This window comes from Leptonotus elevatus, chromosome 6 (genome assembly GCF_054856555.1).
Source record: "Leptonotus elevatus isolate MCC_2025b chromosome 6, RoL_Lele_1.0, whole genome shotgun sequence".
NCBI classification, from domain to species: Eukaryota; Metazoa; Chordata; class Actinopteri; order Syngnathiformes; family Syngnathidae; genus Leptonotus; species Leptonotus elevatus.
The window spans coordinates 24,271,675-24,291,585 of record NC_141244.1 but is presented as its reverse complement, the minus strand read 5'-3'; the positions used below and the strand labels follow the sequence as shown (position 1 = coordinate 24,291,585).

The 19,911-nt window shown below is 40.1% G+C and overlaps 2 protein-coding genes and 1 long non-coding RNA gene across 3 annotated transcripts; 2 read left to right on the top strand and 1 right to left on the bottom strand.

Moving 5' to 3' along the window:
* Window positions 1-2,264: 2,264 nt before the first annotated feature.
* Window positions 2,265-7,347, top strand: LOC147172888 (uncharacterized). The gene is made up of 2 exons (XR_015095439.1): window positions 2,265-3,249; window positions 6,298-7,347. It is a non-coding gene; the product is annotated as an uncharacterized LOC147172888 (long non-coding RNA).
* A 608-nt stretch (window positions 7,348-7,955) lies between these two features.
* LOC147172887 (tumor necrosis factor receptor superfamily member 5) lies at window positions 7,956-12,576 on the top strand. The gene is made up of 6 exons (XM_086077415.1): window positions 7,956-8,181; window positions 9,264-9,405; window positions 9,485-9,610; window positions 10,617-10,751; window positions 11,464-11,568; window positions 11,647-12,576. The coding sequence occupies exons 2-6, from the start codon at window positions 9,264-9,266 to the stop codon at window positions 11,763-11,765; spliced, it is 627 nt and encodes a 208-aa protein (XP_085933541.1). The 5' UTR covers window positions 7,956-8,181; the 3' UTR covers window positions 11,766-12,576.
* A 249-nt stretch (window positions 12,577-12,825) lies between these two features.
* Window positions 12,826-19,238, bottom strand: LOC147172886 (uncharacterized). Its single transcript, XM_086077414.1, has 11 exons — window positions 19,210-19,238; window positions 19,065-19,137; window positions 18,722-18,779; window positions 17,439-17,549; window positions 15,917-16,048; window positions 15,513-15,642; window positions 14,605-14,645; window positions 14,414-14,521; window positions 14,297-14,319; window positions 13,581-13,644; window positions 12,826-13,512 (listed from the first exon to the last, which is right to left on the bottom strand). Exons 2-11 carry the CDS (start codon window positions 19,134-19,136, stop codon window positions 13,226-13,228), a joined length of 1,026 nt encoding a protein of 341 aa, XP_085933540.1. The 5' UTR covers window position 19,137; window positions 19,210-19,238; the 3' UTR covers window positions 12,826-13,225.
* Between the last annotated feature and the right edge of the window lie 673 nt (window positions 19,239-19,911).

Sequence of the window (19,911 nt, the reverse complement as noted above, 5' to 3'; positions counted from 1 at the left end):
CACAGGGGAAGACGCTGTACGCAATGTGTGAAAATCCATCCAACCCAAAAAAATAAATAAATAAATAACTTTCCTCCTCCCACAGACTTTAAACATATTAAAACACACTTTTTTATTTTTTTTAAATACATTGTTAATACATGCACTTGAACGCGCATACAATACTGGTCCACTCCAATCCAGTAGGTGGCGGTAATGTGGGTGGCTGCCGCACAATGCAAGCACATCGGGTCATAAATCATGACTCAATAAAACTGTTTCACTCCAGTCCTATGGGTGGCAGTAATGTGCAAAACAAGCTTCCACCCGCAGCAACTGTGTCCCCAATACAAGTAGACAGTAACCAAAAAGTGAAAATTAATTCCATTTTGTTTTGTTTTGTAAATAAAGTGTAATCCCTTGGCCCACAGAAGAAAAACTTGCTTTTTTAGTTTTGATGGCTTTTTGCGTTGTTAAGAATCCAGACTTGGTGGAGGTCTTTGCTTTACTGAGTGGCATTCTAGTTATTTATGTATACTTAAAACAATACATAAAGGTGGCCTATGACTTTTTAAATGGTATTTTCAATTTTGTTTAATCCTGCTAACCCACCAACAAATTGAAAAAAAGAAAACGTTTGTGCTTGGTGGAGGTAACAGACCAAGAAATGAAAACTTAACCTCCTTGGCAGAATTCATATTCCACAAACTATAATATTAACCAGAAAAAAACACTTGGCAATGTATTCCAGTAAAAGCTAAATATTGCTTCATTGTGGTCATTTTGGACTCTGAGCTCTATTTGCTGACCCAAGTCAATAGAGCTCCGTGTTTTAGTCCCTTTTGGACTTTAACATCTACCTGTCCTCAAATGAAAGGGAATTTAAAGACACATAGAAATGGTGTAGTAATGTACACACAAAATTGTTGCTACCCAAAGAAAAAAAAGAAAAAAAGAAAAAAAACACTATGGTGGCTGAAATAACTTGAAATTGACAAATGAACTCAAGAAAAGCAAGCATTGCTTTTGTTGCAGGCATTTGGACAGTGAGCCAAACATTTCACTACAGAATACGTTGCTCGTCCTGAGATTTATTGCACTTCACATATTCAAAACATATCATGTCAGATGTAGCAAAGCAGCCCCAAAACCTGCCCGAGCCCCCTTCACAGTTCACAGTAGGGCTGCGCACGAATTGGTGGTGACTCGGCCGCAGAAAATGAAAACCGAACCAGAATTTACCATAATGTCGTCAAGAGATGTTTAGATGTCCCTTACATCTCCGTCCGTACGTGTGACGTAGCCACATGGGGAGTGAAAAACACGTCAAAGCTACATTCGAGCGGACGCCCGGAATTAGTTATGGGAATATTTGGCTGGCTAATGCTATGCTAGCAACGGTAATATTTGGCCAGCTATCGTCTCGCTCTTGGCCGGCTAGCACGTGCTAGAGAGAGATAAAACTAGCTTACTTAAAAATCTTTTAAATGTATCAAATTGTTTTTTAATGTCATATGATTGCTAAATTACCTCCTCTTCTGCTAAAGGGATGTTTTAAGGATAATTATTTTTACCACACAACCATTGAAAAAAAATGTTTTAATGTGTTGAGCTCTTATGAGCTCAAATGAGGGATTGTTAAGTTATTAACATTGTTTTTCAGTTTTAAATTATATTTTAGCCGTTTATAATTTAGTTAACTCAGTATGGCTAAATGAATAGCATTTTTCTGTGTCTCACACTCCTGAGAAAATAAGGGAGTGTATGGGTCTGGTATCTGTCTCTTCCGAAGGAGACGGGCCGATGTGTGATTGTATTCTTTTAATCTGATTTATAGCTATGGGAATTTGCTGAACTTGCAGAAGGGAGGAGAGAGGGATTTTCTTGTGTTCATTTGGTTGTGACCAGGTGGGTTGTGGGCTGACCTTTTTTTGAACCCTCTTTGTGAATAAATAGCGATGTGAGCCAAGAGGAAGGAGCCACATCAGAACAGAGACATCGCTTGGGTGAATTTGTCAATGTGGACCAGAAGCTTCTGTTAATTAAAAATCTTTGCAAAGGAACTCCTTCAACAGAATCTCACCATTCAGTTAATTGAACACGCAAAGAGTACAATACTTAATATTGTCTACTCTAACAAATGGTGACCGCCGACGCTGAATTATAACGAATGGTCTCCTCCGTTGAACCAAACGGATGGTGTTATTTTGACGTGGAACAGGCTGCGGCGTTCAAGGACGGGCGGAACTTCTAGGCCTAAATAAATAAAGTACGGTAAGTGGAGATCTTTATCCACGTAGAAGAAGTTTTGTCTGTCTGGTCCGCTGCAGCTGGTTTTTTCGTCTTCCAAAATTGTCTAAATTTTAAAAGAGATCTGTGTGAACGAGTGTAGTTTGATGTCGTTCTATTGTGAGTTGTGATAATTCCGACGATATTGAACTAAACACGTCGTGGAGTGGTGCATTTGAAGGTGACGTAATGCAGACTCGAAGTGATGAAGCTTTTTTTGTACAGGAAGAAATAGCGGTTAATTTTTTGATTTGTTTTGTTTTTCGTCAACGCTATGAAGAATCCTTAGACCATAATATATATTGAAGATTATGGTATGCGCTCTGCTTTTTAAGCAGTTTTGGCCGATTTGGGGACGAGTATCATATTTGTTCATGGCTCTTATTGAAAAAGTCCTATTTACACGTAATATGTTTTTTTTTTTGAAAAAGCGCCTGTTTGAAATTGAACAGAAAGGGGTCCAGGTTGATTACAGCGATGATTGGATTTTGTATCACTGTATTTGCAATCGAGAGATTACGTGATTTATTTTATTTTGTAGGCGCTTCTACAATATGTAGTTTTGAGGTCAGGATTCCCGTTTGAATTCCTTTTGTTCCACGGTTGAATTCGTGAGCGCGTGACAAATTTCTTAAAAAATAAGCGCCTTGCAAAAATTTTGCAATAAAGGGAGAACAGTTTAGCTCAGCGGGATTGGGTAACCGCTGTGTATAAACGAGAGGTCACGTGATTCTTATGTGTGTCTGTGTGTGGCCATATGTGTTAACATATTGAACTATTAATATTGAAAGTGAGACGTCACTGTATTGAATCCGGAAGTAAACATAAAAACTACAAACAAAAATGGAGGCGATTTCGACCCGGATGCAGAATGGTTTGTCCTGAATGCGCTTCCGGTTCAGCGAAAAATAAAAGCGTCGATGAACAATGAAAAAACGAACTATGGATCGATTGTATACAAAGCTTTCGCTGGACAAAATGGTATGTCAGACTTTTGTATTTTCTTTGTTGGTAATGGAAAAAGGCTGAATTTGATGTTAAAATGACTCCAGCATTGTTGGAGTAGTTTACGGGTGATGTGTTTGAAGTTAACCCGTTTACTGAAATCACCGTATGGAACTGCGGTTTAAATGCTATAAGATTTGTAGACAACGAATTGAAGGAATAACACCGTTTATTTTATTTTTTTATAATGACTGAAGAGTGTGTGCGTATGCATTTGAGTGTGTGACCTAGCTTCTAAAAAAAGGTGGGGGTTTGTAAGTGAGAAGTGTGCATATGGGGATTTTGTTTGTTTTTCTTTAATATTTTAACTAAGTTTGGTGTTGTTTTGTGTGAGATGATATTGTTGTGATAGTGGCGTTTGTTTTATTAATGGGAATATGATAAAATAGGTTTTGCGATTTAGAATGTTAAGATTCCTCCCCCCCCCCTTCCCCCGTTTCTAGGTTAGAAAAAAAGGTGGGGGCTGAGCTGTGCGCTGTGAGCATAATGTGTCCTCGTAATGGGACTCTTTTTTGTCAAAATGGTAAGAGAGGAATGATAAACAATATAAAATAAGTAATAGTATTTGACTGAGCTAATAAATCTTTACACTTTAATGATTGATGACGATGGTTAATTTGTTAACTTTCCCTTTTCGGGACAAATGAATAAAGAGTAATGATAAAATAATGGCATTTTGTTTGAGAGTTGATATAATTATGCCTACATCTTTATAGCTGTGGCTGGAAGTAAGATAGTTGAATAAGGACTTATGAATGTTTTTGAAATTGACATGTTGATAATGATTTTTAATATTTGTTTTTTCTCTGAGTGTGTCATTTCAGAAACTGATGTTTGAGTTCCAAGGCAGATGAGGGTTTGATGGCCTTCACTGATTACAAACTGCGAACGGGATGCGCCCCAGCTGCTGATACGTTGTATGGCTAGTAGCTATTTGAAGGGGTATTGAAAAAAAAAAAAAGAAAAGAGAAATGAATAAAGAGGCTGTGTTTTTTACGAAACATTTTTGAGAAAGCAGGGAGTGAACTGTCTTGCTATGGTCCCATATCCTCAGTCTGGCATTTTTAAAGCATTGTATCAACGAATGTGCATTTTTTGATCAGGTGAGCTCTCAGAAAGACTGTGTGTCATCGGATCCACATTGCAGACTGCGTCTGAATGGATGTGGCAGAGATCAAAGGTCAAAAGCCGCAGAGCAACAGTCTTCTCGTCCTGTGCCTAAGAAAAACATGATGTTCAAATTCCTCAATGCCCAGTGACTGTGTATACGCCTCATTCTAGTGACTTCTCCCCTATGGCTGTTTTGCATCCAGAGGAAATCTAAATGCCTGCTCTGAACATTGCTGCCACAAACAGCCGCCATGCTGGCCAGGACTGAACATTGACAACAGCTGCCGTCCTGCCTTTTGCTGGGGGTCTGGACTGAGAAAGTTGGTGGTCGGAATGAGATGTGATCCATTCATTAAAATGCTACATGGTGATATGCAAGGCATTCTTAATGTGTTGAGTGAGGAACTGTGATCTATAGCAAGATATTTCAGGAAATTGAAAACGACATATGTAAATTTGAAATGAGGGATTTGAGAAAATTTATTTCAATCTATAGCCTACTACATTTTTGCCTATATTTTTGGGAGAATCAGTTTCTGAATTGGTACAATGGGAATTTTATTAATATGTTATGATATGATATATTTTTATTTTCCCCGTGAGGAACTTTTTTGGACTTCGTCCAGCTGCAGCTATAGTATAAAATAAATAATAGAATAAAATGAGTAGTAACAAGTAAAAGACTAACTAAGAGTTTGATGGCTAAGTTTGATATATATATATATTTTTTTTTTACAGCACTGTGATTTATAAATCCCAGAAATATTTTTGTGTGCTGTGTTTTTTATGAGCCCCGCTAATATGTGAAAGATTAGCAGTTTGAAGATGATTTTTAGTTTGATTAAATCTAGGAAATGGTAGATATTTGTAAATTTTGTGTGATTTTATCCTCCGCCCCACTAATCTCTAAAAGAGGTGAGGTTGATTGGCAGTTTAAATAATTTTCGGGACTCTAGGAGAATTAGAGTAATATGGTTACCTCTATTTTTATGGCCCCAAAGTCATCATATATTAGTGTCTTAAGTTGTATCTGCTTATGTTTAGTTTTATAGTGTTTTGTAGCTCTTTTGTTTATCTCATAGCCTGATTTAGAGGGTTGAGTTATTTATGACGTCTTTTGAGTCATGAGGTTTTTATTTTGTCCTCCCTTTATCTTGACATGTTTGAAAAAATCAGTGGATCTTTGTCAAATGAGGGAGTTTATGTTTAAGAATTTAACCAATGTAGACGAGTTAGAAAATTTAAATCAAACTTGAAAACGAAATTAAAAAGGTTGTGGGGTATCGGCCTACACTCCAATTGACAGGATGAGTTTGAAAATGATAATTTACAGTTTGAATATGAAGAAATCTATCAGAGGAAATCGATCGCAAAGTAAGTCTGAAGCAAGCAAGGACAATAATGCATATTCGCCGAATGAAGGTAATTATATTATATTATATCTTTTATCTCAGAATCACATTTGAAAAATGTAATGTTTGGAGCCCAGTGTTTGCAAAAGAGTATAGATAATATGAATATATGTGAGTTTTTCCCAGCATGCCAGGATTCGGCCGGTCATGGGATTCTGGGAAGAGAATAAGATATGAAAGGCACAGTTATGCAAATTTAGAACAAATTAAGTCATGGTAAAAAATTACCTATTATTGAACAAAACCTATTTGAAAGATAAATATTTACAAGCTCTGTCTTATATTAATGAATGAGCGAATGTCATTCAACTCAATCAAGGGCTGGGCTCTAATTTAATGTCACAAAAATAGATCTTTTCCTGTTCCAACAGCACAGGACCTACGGATCTTAATCAAATAACATTTACTAATCCCAACTAACAAAAACTATCAGGGTTTTTTCCTCCAAATAAAATTTATGTGAGTTTATGAGAAACTAAAAATGAAAAGTTTTTGCACTCAGGAGAACGGCCCCAGGGGGTTGGTGAGGAAATCTTGTGCAGTTCTCTGCACAGAGAAAATGCCACATCTGGTCTACAAGGCTTCCGGAGACGTGCCAGGCTCGGCCATCTCATCAACTGATGCTCTCAGGTTGAAAGGAGAGACGAAATTCCACAACTGGAGCATCAATCTTATCACCTCCGACCTGGAGCCACGTCAGCTGAATCCGTGCCCGGTTCCGGAGCTGCCGTTTGAGGACATCAGTCAACGGATCAAGAGCAAGTGCCTTTTCTTGGGCAATCATTCCTTTAATCAGTCACATTTTGGGCAGAATAATCCCAGGTGACAAATCGAAGAATTTGGGTAGTCTACCCCAAATTCTTGAAGAAGAAACGAACTATTGCGACACTCTTTTCATTCAAAAAGACCTTCAAAGAACTTCATTACAAGATGGCTTCAAAGAACACATATTCGTCTGCTGATACATTGCGACACTTTTTAATGAACAACATTTTATGTTAAGCCTCACATATGCTATGCTTATTTTACTAAAAATCTTTTAAATGTATCAAATTGTTTTTTAATGTCATATGATTGCTAAATTACCTCCTCTTCTGCTAAAGGGATGTTTTAAGGATAATTATTTTTACCACACAACCATTGAAAAAAAATGTTTTAATGTGTTGAGCTCTTATGAGCTCAAATGAGGGATTGTTAAGTTATTAACATTGTTTTTCAGTTTTAAATTATATTTTAGCCGTTTATAATTTAGTTAACTCAGTATGGCTAAATGAATAGCATTTTTCTGTGTCTCACACTCCTGAGAAAATAAGGGAGTGTATGGGTCTGGTATCTGTCTCTTCCGAAGGAGACGGGCCGATGTGTGATTGTATTCTTTTAATCTGATTTATAGCTATGGGAATTTGCTGAACTTGCAGAAGGGAGGAGAGAGGGATTTTCTTGTGTTCATTTGGTTGTGACCAGGTGGGTTGTGGGCTGACCTTTTTTTGAACCCTCTTTGTGAATAAATAGCGATGTGAGCCAAGAGGAAGGAGCCACATCAGAACAGAGACATCGCTTGGGTGAATTTGTCAATGTGGACCAGAAGCTTCTGTTAATTAAAAATCTTTGCAAAGGAACTCCTTCAACAGAATCTCACCATTCAGTTAATTGAACACGCAAAGAGTACAATACTTAATATTGTCTACTCTAACACACTCCAATACGTTTAAATGAGATAAGTGAATATAGTTTTGTAAAAAATACAGTATGATCAAGCTAAAGCGCCATGTAAGTGCACTCCTTTTACTAATTTGATCAAATTAGATTTTTCATTTGTTGGGCTGAAATGTTTTTGGCAAAAGTACATTAAGTAAACCCATTCGAGTTGATTCGGTCATGCAATGAGTAATGTCAATATGAATTGTGAATGCGGATCGTTAATGTGAACTCTAGTTTACAGTCATTTTCTTTTAGATGTTTCAGTGTTTTCAATACATTCAAAAAAACTGTTTTTGTTTATGTAGATTAGATTGTATCGTGTAAAACCATTTGGTGGTTAAGTTCTACATTTTTTAAACTAGTCTGTTTGGGTGCTAGCCTTCATATGACTGGTGAAGGTCAAACCTATTACGAGCCGCACGGCTATTAATCAGAATAAGTAACTTCCTGGAAGAGGAAAACATTTTGCCGAATGTCGAGAGGAAGGCTGCGAGGGTCTCTGCAGAGAGGAAGGGGGTCGCCGCCGTGAGAACTGAGCGATGGCAGCCAAATGCTGGGTTTTCACAATGAGTCACAATCTCAGTGACATTTCAAATTAGTCAAAGTCGCACGCTTGTGGCCCACCGTTCATTTTGACAGTTGTCGACGGGGGTCTCAGGCTGCATTTTTTGTCTCCTCATCCACGGTGAGTGCAACGCCGCTAGTTCAATCTTTTGCTAAAGAGGATACGTTAGCTTGTGTGGAAATTGTGTAGGCCAGCTTCTGCGTACTTTGAGTTGAGTTCACCTTTTAAGATAAGTAGGTTGAAAGACATTGCATCAGCGTTTTAAGTCAATTGTATTTTGACAGCGCCACTTCAAAGCAGAAGTTATCTCAAGGCGCTTAACAGGTCTGGAGCCACACTCCTCGTACTGGACGTCAATAAAGCAAGTGAAGCCCGCGCGAGTAAGAGACGAGGAAGAAAGCTGGAAAAGAAGCGAGACCGAGTTGAGATTATGTGACAGAAAAGTGACAAGATAGATATGACAGAGGCCTTTACAAGCTAGATAAGGAAGTAATAATAACAGTGTTATGGTGATTGGCAGTATCAAAGGTTTTATTACTACCAAATAGTCACATGTGTATGTTGTTGGCTGCTATTCAGGAAGGACAGGCATCGGCTAGTAGGTTACAAGTGAAAGGAACACAGTAGCAAAGTTGTTGTCCACGACACAGCTGTGCCTTGAAGTTCAGGAAACTCCCCCCGTTTTTGTCCATCTCAGGTATCGACCAATCGCGGCTCAGCTGTTTTCTGAATTTGGTCATGTGATGTTGGCAAGCTGAGTCGTGACTGGTTGCCACCTGAGCAATTGTGATGTCATTTGCAGTCGACGGCAAGAGGCAAAATGGAGGCCCCCCCCCCCTGAGATGGATCAAAATGGGGGGATTTGGCTGCTGCTTTGTTCATATTTCACAAAACGCAATATTAACCAGAAAAAAACATGTTTTAAGACAAGTGGGGCCGCATTTAATAATCTATTCATATTAGAAATTGTATATATATTTTTTGCGATCAATAGCATTTTTCCATTATGGGTTAGCATTAAGCTAGCAGACTTAAGGCAAAGTTATGTTGTTGTTTTTTTTACCTGCTTCGCAAAGTTGCTTCCGCATCATAGCAAACTGGTAACTTGCCAGGATTGTAAGTAAGATTTATCAAGCTGAGACTCATAAAGTCCAATTAAGTCATATATATCTTCTCCATTTTCCTCCTGGTCTTCCCCGCAGATGCACGCACTCCCACGTCGACTTTTGACATCCCTTTGCAGCCTGTGCTTGTATTCCTCCGTGCTGTCACTGCAATGCAAGAACTCAGAATACGCGTGGCCCGTGAAGGCACCGCAACGTTGCTGCGACAAGTGCCCGCCAGGTAAAGCGGCCTCCGCAACATCCGCGCGGTTCGATCATGCGCCATTATCAACCGTCGCGTTTGCGTGCGTGTTTGGTAGGCGAGCACATGGTTCGACGCTCTCTGACCACTTGCAAGATCGAGTGCGGGCACTGCACGGGTGAGCGCTACACCGACTCCTACAACGTGGAGATGAGCTGCGATGTTTGCACAATGTGTGACAAACGTGAGTCAACGTCTAATTTATTTTCCCCTCACGATGGTGAAGTTTAAAGGTAATGAACGGGAGTCGCGGGAATTCGGGTCTTTCCACAGGAATTTGGTGGGGAAAAAAATTGTTATGTTGTAGCTGGCACAGTAGAGGAGCTGAGGTTTGCATGTTCTCCTTGTGCTTGGGTGGGCGAGACGATTTTGTAAAAAAAAAAGAAAAAAAAGAAAAAAAAAAGTAATGTCTGACCAATTAATCATCCGGCCACAATTAAAACATATAAATTCGTAATTTCACAAGCAGTCCTCAGATGAGCAACGCAACTTGTACACGGATGTGTTAAATACGACACAAATTCAATTACTGGTAACATAAACACATGACAAGGATTAACGCCACAATGCATTCTGGGAACAATATATATGCAAAACAGGTTGATTTAACACATCCGGAACTCATAGAGGGAAAATGTTGCCACGTTGCATTTTTATATTTTTTGGAACAATATGATGATGATGATGATTATTATTATATAATATAATTTAGGGCTGGGTCACAAATAGCAAAAATCTACGTATAATTGACGGCATTTGTTTTTGTTTTATACCATTGTTTTACCGATCCGGCCCACTTGGTAATATATTTTCCTCCATGTGGCGCCTGAGCTAATATGAGTTTGACACCCCTGACGTAGATAATGAAGAGTGGCCCCAAGACAGACCCCTGGGGCATCTTAGCTGTGGCAGGCAGGGAATTTGATTTGTGGGTGTTTGCAATATAAAAATTTTTTTTAACGTGCCATATATGCTCTAAAAACATTTCTAAGTAGTATTTAAACAGAGTATTTTTGTATCACGGATTTCACAAAACAAGATGGCAGCCTTTGAATTTTATAACAGTTTGATGAAACCAAGGCTGAAGCAGCTTTGGGTTTGCTCGCTTTTTTGTTTTACTTTAATAAGCTCCGCCCAAAGTCACTACAACACTCGACCTAACCTTCTCACCACGGATTTGCATCTTTTAGCCAATATGGAGTACGAGTCCCCCTGCCGAAGCTCCCAGAATGCCTTGTGCAGATGTCAAGTGGGTTACGAGTGCGCGGATGAAGCGTGCACGCAGTGTTTGCACATACCAGGAACCGTCAAGTCCGGCGCCACAGGTACCACAAAACATCTGTTCAAACACAACCACCATCCAATGCTAATAAATAACGGAGCCCGGGAACCATTATTCGTGTTACATAGTACAAGATGGCGAGAAATTGAAGTAACAGCAGTAGGTTTGTTATTGAGGTTGAAGATGACAAGGGTTTCTAATATTTTGTCCCCTATTAAGTCATGGAATCAAGGGGGCCAAATTATTAGGCGCACCTCTCAAAACACTCTTATGCCAAATCATCTTTCCCATTGAAATGAATGGAAGCAGCATTAATCTGTTCAAGCCCATTTTTTTTCCTTCAAATTGTAATTTATTAAATGAAAAAAATCCACACTAATGTACTTCATAAAGACATAATTACTTCATAGAATATAAATAATGAAGTGATTTTTGCATCATGATTTCATGCTTCCGTTCAACGGACATTGTGGCCTTCTTCTGGTGTGTGCAACTTGGCCACCAGGGGGCAGTATCAAAAACAATCACCAACACAGATGATTTCTTAAATGAAAAGGTAAGCATAAAGGAAGAGTGTTTTTGCGTTCGTTGCTTATACGGTTATGACTACCGCAACATCAGTGCTCGTTTTGTTCGCCTGTCTTTGGCGTTTTTACATTATGTTAGCATTAAGCTAGCACACTATCATTGGGCAACGTTCTGTTAATTCGGGCAATCGTCTTTGTTTTAAGTGAAGTTATTTGCTTGCCTTGCAGATGCAAAGCGGTACTTGGCGGAAGCTCTGCCCGTGTGTGTCGTTCTGGCAGCGGTCGTTTTCGCCCTCGTCTTACCCTTTCGAAGCTGGCTCCGATCCAAGCACGGTAAACATATAATATGATCTTTATGAAAGCAATTAAAGTTAATGACAGCTGTGCTTCATTGTGTTGCCCGTCGCTCAGGTTACCACTCAGAAGTCAAACGGGCTTCGGCACTGCCGGGCACGGAGGAGGAAATGGCGCAGTGTAAGCCTGTCCAGGAAGTATGCGGCAAATGTGAGCAGCAAAGTGTTGAGGTTTGATTGGTTGCTCGCGGACACTTTTGTTGTTGTGGTGTGAAGAACAGAGAACATGCATTGTGAAGGTGTGACACGGTCATTAGTGAAGAGAAAAGTGGCACAGCATGCGTACACGGCTGCACGGAGTCGTAGCAATTTCCGATTTCCTTAAATAGTGGCATGTGTTGTTTATTTACTCGATTGTAGAGTATCGGGCTTCTATTTGGAAGTTGGCCTTTATTATAGTCCTTTTATTCTTGTTTTTATCAACGTAAATAACAATAAGCACTGTTTGTCCAGCTAGTTCCAAATATATTACTTTCATTTTTTTTTTTTTTTAAACAAAGTCTTCAATTGGCTACTTTATGAATTGTAATCATTTCTCCCGCGCTTCCTGTTCAATCAAGCCAGGTTTTTGAGGCTACAACTGAAGTGAGCGACGAAAGACTACACCCAAACATATACCGTAAACACCTCACCGCAATAATTAAAGTTGGGATCATTGTGAAATAAATTTCTTCGTGGAACACTTGAGTTAATTTCTAGTCGGTGTGCTCCACTAATTATGAGTTGCCGGTCCAAGTCATAATTGCTCAGTCCAACTTTATCTTAACAGTCTGGAATGCTCTGAGGCGCCATGTCGCCTCTCACAGGTCAGATTTGGTACTACTTCCTGATCATGTGTGGAGACGCTCACATTTGAAAACTCTGTCAAGAGGTAAAAAATCTGAATGTGTGTACCCCGACGTTCTTAACCTAGGATGCGTTTTGTATATTTCGCTAAATTGGTGATGTTTCTTTTGTGTATGGATTAGTTTGATGAAAGATTAAAACCCCTTTTAACAAAATATCTGGGTTTGTGTGCTATTTAAATAGTTTACAGTACTGTGTGAAAACGTCTGCCTGTCTATGTATCTATAAGAGCAGAAATGGAAAAATAATAATAACGGCAATTACAGCCCCCTCTAGTGGTACCAACTGCTAATGTTTTCCTATCAAAGGGGAGGGGTGAGGATGTGTTTATTTGAAGAATCATTTAAACAAACTTTTCTTCCATATTCAAATTTGTTCAGATGCACCTGCACATGTTATGTGAAATTTACAAACATTTACTGTACATATTTTGTGAAAAATATTTACAGACCTGCATTCTTGATTTTTGTCAATTAAATACATTTATTACATGGAATTAGACATAAAACGGCAAAAGGCAACTTGGTGGTGTTGAACCTTACCAAAAAATGTGCTTCATTACTCAGGAACAGGAAAACGAGTCAAAATGTAGCAGAAATGAACGTGATCCAACCATGTGACCCAACACGACCCGGCACCAATCCAATCCAAGCCAGGGCGGTTGGGAAATCTTTTGATGCTAATATATTTTGTTCCTTTCGCCATCCCTGCGATTTGCCCGACACTCCCTCAACCCCCACTTCCACGTGTCCTCGTACTCAAGTTGCTGCGTGTACCTGTTTGCTTCACCTTCAGGCTTCTGCTTCCTCTTTGGACACGTGCCAATCTTTGCCTTCCTCCTGAGAGGGGAAGGAGACCGTCTCGCCGCTCCTCTCCTCCTCAGAGAGGGGGACGCCAGGCGTGATGACGACCGGAGGAGGAGCCATTCGGTCGCTGTCTTCGGTCTCCTCCTCCTCCTCCTCCTCCTCCTCGTCCTCTTCCGTCGGCCGTCTGGCTTCCGTGACGGGTCCCACTTGGCCGGTAAACTGACTGAGCCAGCTGATGATGACCGTCCCTGCGTTGTGGACGTGCACGGCACCTGCGGAGACGTTCGCTAAGTCAAGCAGCTCGTAATAGTGAGTGAGACGGGCAAAAATGGTTTCGTACCGCAAGGGTCGATGGGGACATGGTGAGTCGACTCCCGCTCCTTGCCTGCGGCATTTGGAGCCCCCTGGAGAGAAAAAAAAAATGGAGATTGAAGAAGAAAAAAAAAAGCAAGTCTGTCTTGTTTTTGTGGTGTTTTCTGACAGCTTTTTGTGCTACACGTTTTGTGTATTAAGTGATTTTTGACACCTAAATATATGTTTAAAAACAAGTAATTAAATGCAAATGTATGGAACTTTAAAAAAAAAAAAACTAGTGAATTGTACTGAATAAATGTTCTCTTCAGGATTAAAAAAGAAAAGAAAAAGAATAGTTGAAGCCGTTACATTAAGTACCGTTTGAACATTCAATTCAGTAATTCTGTCACATACCACTAGAGGGAGCCCATGTACCACATTTATAGAATTACTGCTGTAATGTAGGTTGTGTGTTGTTCAATACAAAAACAATAATGCACGCAATGAATGCGGGAATGAACAGAAACTCTACAAAAAAAGTGACGACTTCTACAAAAAATTTTTTTTAGAATTGCATATATTTGCCACAAGAGGGCAGCCAAGTGCTACCTTAAGCGCTGCAATTCACTTCAGAATTGTTTACTTTAGCATCAGGATGCTACAAGATAGCGCCAAAGCATTTCTCATAATAGTCTGCAAAGCTTTCTTTGGCACACACAGAGACACACACACACACACACGAGTCTTGTGCACATCACTCGCCTTGTTGCGTAACTTCATCACAGCTGAAAGACACAAATCGTGCATTTATTAGCCGGCTCGTCGAAAAACTTTAATCTACCAATCAGACACATTTTAGATATCCATTTGCCATCATACCTCGCTTCAAGCAGGTTTCCTCTCTCGAGCGACAGATGCAGAGCAGGACCAGGAGGGCCACGGTTACCACGGCGACGATGGGGAAGACCACGGCCGCCAGCTGAGGGGCTGTACTCGGAAACATGACACCTTCAGTGAACAAGCTGAAAAGTCCTGTATCATTAGCATATTTTTAAAAAAACGTGACTCACTTTTGTTAGGGTGTGAGCTGTTTCCAGGTTGAACGTCACATCTGTATGATAATATATATATCTTTCAGTTAGGATCATAAAACTGTCATGTATGCAAATAAAAATGTAAAAAGTTGTGACTGATAATGAGTGTAATGAGGTACACAGTGTTCGCCTTACTCACGAATTTAATGTGTTTTATTTTTTTTAACCTATCTGTCTCTCAGACCCAAGCCCTGGCTAACAAAAGTAGTGCTTTGGCGCCATCTGGTGGCAGCTCGACTAGGGATGAAACATCTTGATTTATCCATGACGTCGTTTTTTTCAGCGGTCCCAAGCCTTTTAGCGCCAAAGACATGTTTCATGTCAAGGCATATTTCAACACACAAAATGCAACTTAGCATTATGCTAAATGTAATTGTTGTTTTACCGTTTCCATTTCACTTGCGCTTTTAATGTATTTGATAGATTAGCTATCGGTCTCATTTTGGGTAAAATAGTTCCACGTGCTTGTAGCATGTATAGCCTCTAGCTAGGCCCCCCCCATACACTGACTGACTGACATCTATGTCGTGAAATTCGCTAGCACGCAGCGCATTAATAAACCATTAAACATTTTGCAGATAAAAAAATGGCCTTTCACTTCATTCCTCGCCGCCTGTCCCGAGGTATCGCTAGTGAATCTTTTTAGATTAGCGGCTATCCAAAGCTAGCAAGGTTAACCGCTATATTTCCATCAACCACGAACTTGTTTTTCGTACTCCCGGATTCATAAAGACGTATAAAAATCGTATCGCTTTGTTGGCTTGGCATTTCGCTGCGCCGCAAAGTCGTCTGTAAGTTGGCCGATTGGAAAACGAGTTGGCGAAAACGTTGTGATTAGCGATTAGCCACCTTTCAAAGTCAACCAGTCAACTAGCGGTACTTACTGGGGAAATGAACACAATCTGGCAAAGTTACTGATGTCTTCTGAAGATGAGGAGGAAGGCGTCTGTTCATCTTCACCTGCTGATGCTGTTGTTGTTGTTGTTGTTGTTGTTTCTGTTCTTGTCGATGTTACTGCGGTAACAGAATCGTAGTGCTTTATTAAATGCAAACTAACTAGCAACGTATTTTGTCATATCGTGTACATTTCCTGCACTTCAGTAACCTAATATTCTGCTTACCGCTACCTTGTTTAGCCAAATGAGAGTTACAAAAAATAATCCAAAAACGCTTCACACAACCGCAATTGTTACATGAATAGATCTCTGACGGAGTTGTCGCTTCACCTCCGCAAAAGGATGAATTTCTGGAACGCACGATTGCACTCGTCAGCATCTATTTTATTTACCCGCTGTGGTTGCGACACAGTTTTTGCAGTTGTCGGTATACGCGGCCACAGCGGCGCAGCGGAAGCCGTCTTGGCATGTGCACTTGAGGTTCGACGTGCTGCTGCAGTTCTCCAGTACGCGTTGATTGAATTCTGAGGAGAAGAAGAAATAAGAGCAAGATTATTTCGATGCAACGATTCATGCAACCGCACCCACTGGCCACGACATTAGGTACACTTGTGAGAGCGTTTGCGTAGTATGTAAACAAATGATTTTTTTCTTTAGTGTGTGAGAAAATATTTTTCCAATAGTGTGAACAAGTGAATACAGAGTGTGAAAGTGTTTAAGCAGTGGACGTGAGAGAATTATTTTTCGTAGTGTGTGAGTACATTTTTCAATAGTGTGTCAGAGCATTTCCGTTGTAATATGTAAGATAATTTTTCACAGCCTGTGAGCAAATAATTTTTCACTATAGCATGTGAGACAATTTCAGTTGTTTATATGATAGAATTTTCTTAGTCTAAGCAAAAAAAAAATCGGTGGAGTGTGTGAGATCGTTTCAGTTGTGCATGTGAGAGAATTTTTCAGGGTGTGAGCAAATAATTTTCAGTAGCAAATGTGAGAATTGTTTCAATTGTCTAGATAAGAAACTTCTTCATTGTGTGTGAGCAAATAATTTTTCAGAATCATGCATGAGAGTGTTTCACCTCGGTGAGAGAATTTGTCACTGTGTGTAAGCAAATAATTTTTCAGTATCATGTATGAGAGTGTTTCACCTCGGTGAGAGAATTTGTCACTGTGTGTAAGCAAATAATTTTTCAGTATCATGTATGAGAGTGTTTCAGGTGTTTAAATGAGAGAATTTTCCTAGTGTGAGCAAATCATTTTTCAGTAGTGTGTGAGATCATTTCAGTTGTGTAAGCAAGACACATTTTTCAGATTGTGTGAGCAAATACATTTTCAGTTTGTGAGAGTATTTCAGTAGTGTGGCAAATTTTTTTAAGTAGAGTGCATGAGAGCATTTCAGTATATATATATGTATATCGGAGGATTTTTCGTAGGGTGTAAGCAAATCTTTCTATAGCGTGTGTGAGAGTGTTTCAGTAGTGGATGTGAGAGCATTTCAGTGGCGTATGTAAACAATTTTCCAATCATATGTGGGAGTGAATACTTTTTCAGAACCGAGCGAGGGTATTTCAGTAATGCATGTGCGTGAAGACTTTTTCAGGAGTGTGTGTGAGAAAATAATTGTCAGTAGTGTGTGTGGGTTTCAGCAAAGTGTGTGAGAGCATTTCAGTTGTGTGTGTAAGCAATTTTTCAACAATATTTAGCGAGCATATCAGCAGTGCATGAGAGCACTTCAGTAGTCTGTGTGGGATCCTACTGAGGTCCCTTCAGCAAACGAAAATCAAAAAGGAAGTATTTATTATTTAATGAATCAAGATCAAATTAGTGAGGCGACGCTTACGCTGTATGCCGTTTGGTCATACGGGTGTACCTAATGTTGTGACCAGCAAAAGTGCATTAACAACGCCACTCTACCAGGCCTGCAGTCGCCGTAGCAACGATGGCAGCTGTCCTCACGGTTCCAATCGTCGGTGTAGCTCCCGGCGGGACACGGCTCGCACCGCCCGCAAGACTTCTGGAAGCGACCTGACGCGGAACCAACACAACATGCGTGACGTGCCAAACGCATCGGCGGCGAGCAGAGACGCCGAGGCAGGATGCGGTCACGGAGCCGAACCGGGCCGAGCGCCGCTGCGTCATTCGCTCGCCAACATCGACGCAAACGCAGCCTGGTATGGCGTGGGAAAAGATGAGAGACGCGGCGAAACTTTCACACTCCTTTCCATCCACTTAGTGATTCGTTGATTACAAATCATGGCCGTGAGTCAAACATTGCGAGGGAAAGGCACAGAAATACGAGATGTATTTTTAATAGTCTTCTCTTGAGTCTACAGCGTCACTGGACTGTATGACGCATCTCGTCCGTGTGGTGATCAACTGTGATTTAGCGACAATGGGACCGCGGTTCAAATAATGGTTGACAATTACAGTTTTGGTTCGGCTTGAAATAATGACAGAATGGTTACATGTAGCCTTAAGAGCTCCCTCTTGTGGTTGCTTTGTATATTGTTTTACTGAGTAAAAAAAAGACCCATTCATGTGTTAGATCCTATTTTGTTGTTGGACAAGAATTGTCTGTAAGTACATGTGATGTCAAGAAAGCATCACTCTCTATTTGTTTTGGCTAATAAATATAGTTTATTGACAATTGGAGACTGTTTCAAAAGCGATGTAACTTGCTAGCTACTAGCATAAGATTGTCTCTTGTATAGTTAGCCAATACCACATTTGTTATATTATTTGATTTTCTAATTTTACAATGACATAAAGAGGGTAATGGTGAGAAGCCATTGTTAAAACTAAACAGGCCAAAAAAATAAACCCAAGTCTGATTATTTGTGATGTTGTTAACTAGCTGGTGAAAACTTCGGAGCGAGGACAGCATAACCCACCTCTGCAAATTTGTACACAAGTTGGAAGTCGATAACTAACCTGCGATAAGGCAGAAGCAAAGTCCAAATTTTGGAAAAGATTTTTATGGAAAAAGTAGTGGTAACTGATATGTCTTCTTGTGCCACTGCGCAAACTACTGCCTTCATTTCTGCACTGGTAACATTTTAGCATCCTGGTAGGACAACTCTATTACTAGTGAGACAAAACTACTAGTGAGTAGCATTTGGTGCTACAAGTAGTACAACAACCGTGACCCCCCAAAAAAACAAAAACAAAAAAAAAACACAAAAGTTATTTTTCCTCACCTGCAGGGCACATCCGGCACTCGACGTCATGCTGGACAGGAAAGCGGCTCCTCTCCGTCTGTAAGTTTGCATTGATGAACATCACTCAAAATACCTTTACTAGTAATATACACCTTTACCGTATATTAGTAAAAGGTGTATATACCCACTCATAAGATGAAAAACATGCACTTCAAAGATGAATTACTACTTTCCTAAAAGCCAAGGCTTTGGTGCCCTCTAGTGTCTTCCTATAGTGTTATATTGTATGAAGGACACAAAAAGCTATAGTAGGTATAACAAATAAATTCAATAAAAAACTCGTCAGCACTTTTTTTTTTTTTTAAGGAGGAAGTGAACTTACCAGCGGGAAGGTGAGCAGCAGCTGTGCAAATGCCAAAAGCGCACTCACCAAATATTGCACTTTCATGCCCATCCTGTGAGGTGACATTATAAAAGGAATAAGCAAAAGTCATTCAGAAATGCATTTTCGTCAACATTCGGTTTACCTTCAACTCGAACGCTGCCTCGATTCTCCGGAAGTTCTTTGCCAAGCAACTCGACTTTCTGTTACTTTTGATTGCGCCGGGCTCCACCCATCGGCGGCGTCACTCTTTCCTCCCCAGCTGACGTCTCACCCGCGCCCACGAAGCTCCGGCAGGCGCCCGCCCGGCGGCTTCGCACGCAGGATGTCCCACCTCGCCGCTTACCGTACTTCAAAGTGGCTGAGGTTTGATCAAAACGGAAACTCATCATGTCGACTTACAGTATAGGAGGATGCACAGCACGAAACTTTGTTTGTGAGGCAAGGAAAACAAATGTGAAAAAAAAATATTAACAGTAAACCCATTTATTGATATTACAGAACCAAAATCCTGAAGGAAAAAAATCGTCACCTCTTCCACATGCTTATTAAAAAAAAAAATTAAAAGCACATTGTAATAAGAATACAAACAAAACAGATTGAAGATAAAATACACTATTGTACTGTCTGTGAAAATGCATGTGCATTTAAGGGGCGGGGCCTGCTAAGGTGATATTGCAAGTCTGCATGTGAGCTGTGACCGATAGCAGCTTCTTCGTGAGTGTGCTCGTTGTGTTTACTGTTCAATCAACAGCTGAAAATGACTGTGACTCTCCTTTCCCACATTCAAGGGCATTATAGTAAGTACACCGTGGTAGGGATGGGTGAGTACCGATACCAGGTATCA

Excerpts from the sequence above, each read along its gene's own strand:
- LOC147172887 (XM_086077415.1), top strand. The coding sequence starts at position 9,264 with ATGCACGCACTCCCACGTCGACTTTTGACATCCCTTTGCAGCCTGTGC. Across the intron at positions 9,406-9,484 it reads CTGCGACAAGTGCCCGCCAG|GCGAGCACATGGTTCGACGC; the intron begins GTAAAGCGGCCT and ends CGTGTTTGGTAG. Across the intron at positions 9,611-10,616 it reads TTGCACAATGTGTGACAAAC|CCAATATGGAGTACGAGTCC; the intron begins GTGAGTCAACGT and ends TGCATCTTTTAG.
- LOC147172886 (XM_086077414.1), bottom strand. The coding sequence starts at position 19,136 with ATGGGCATGAAAGTGCAATATTTGGTGAGTGCGCTTTTGGCATTTGCA. Across the intron at positions 17,550-18,721 it reads GTGCCGGATGTGCCCTGCAG|GTCGCTTCCAGAAGTCTTGC; the intron begins GTGAGGAAAAAT and ends GTTCCGCGTCAG. Across the intron at positions 14,522-14,604 it reads CAGCTCACACCCTAACAAAA|CCCCTCAGCTGGCGGCCGTG; the intron begins GTGAGTCACGTT and ends TTCCGAGTACAG.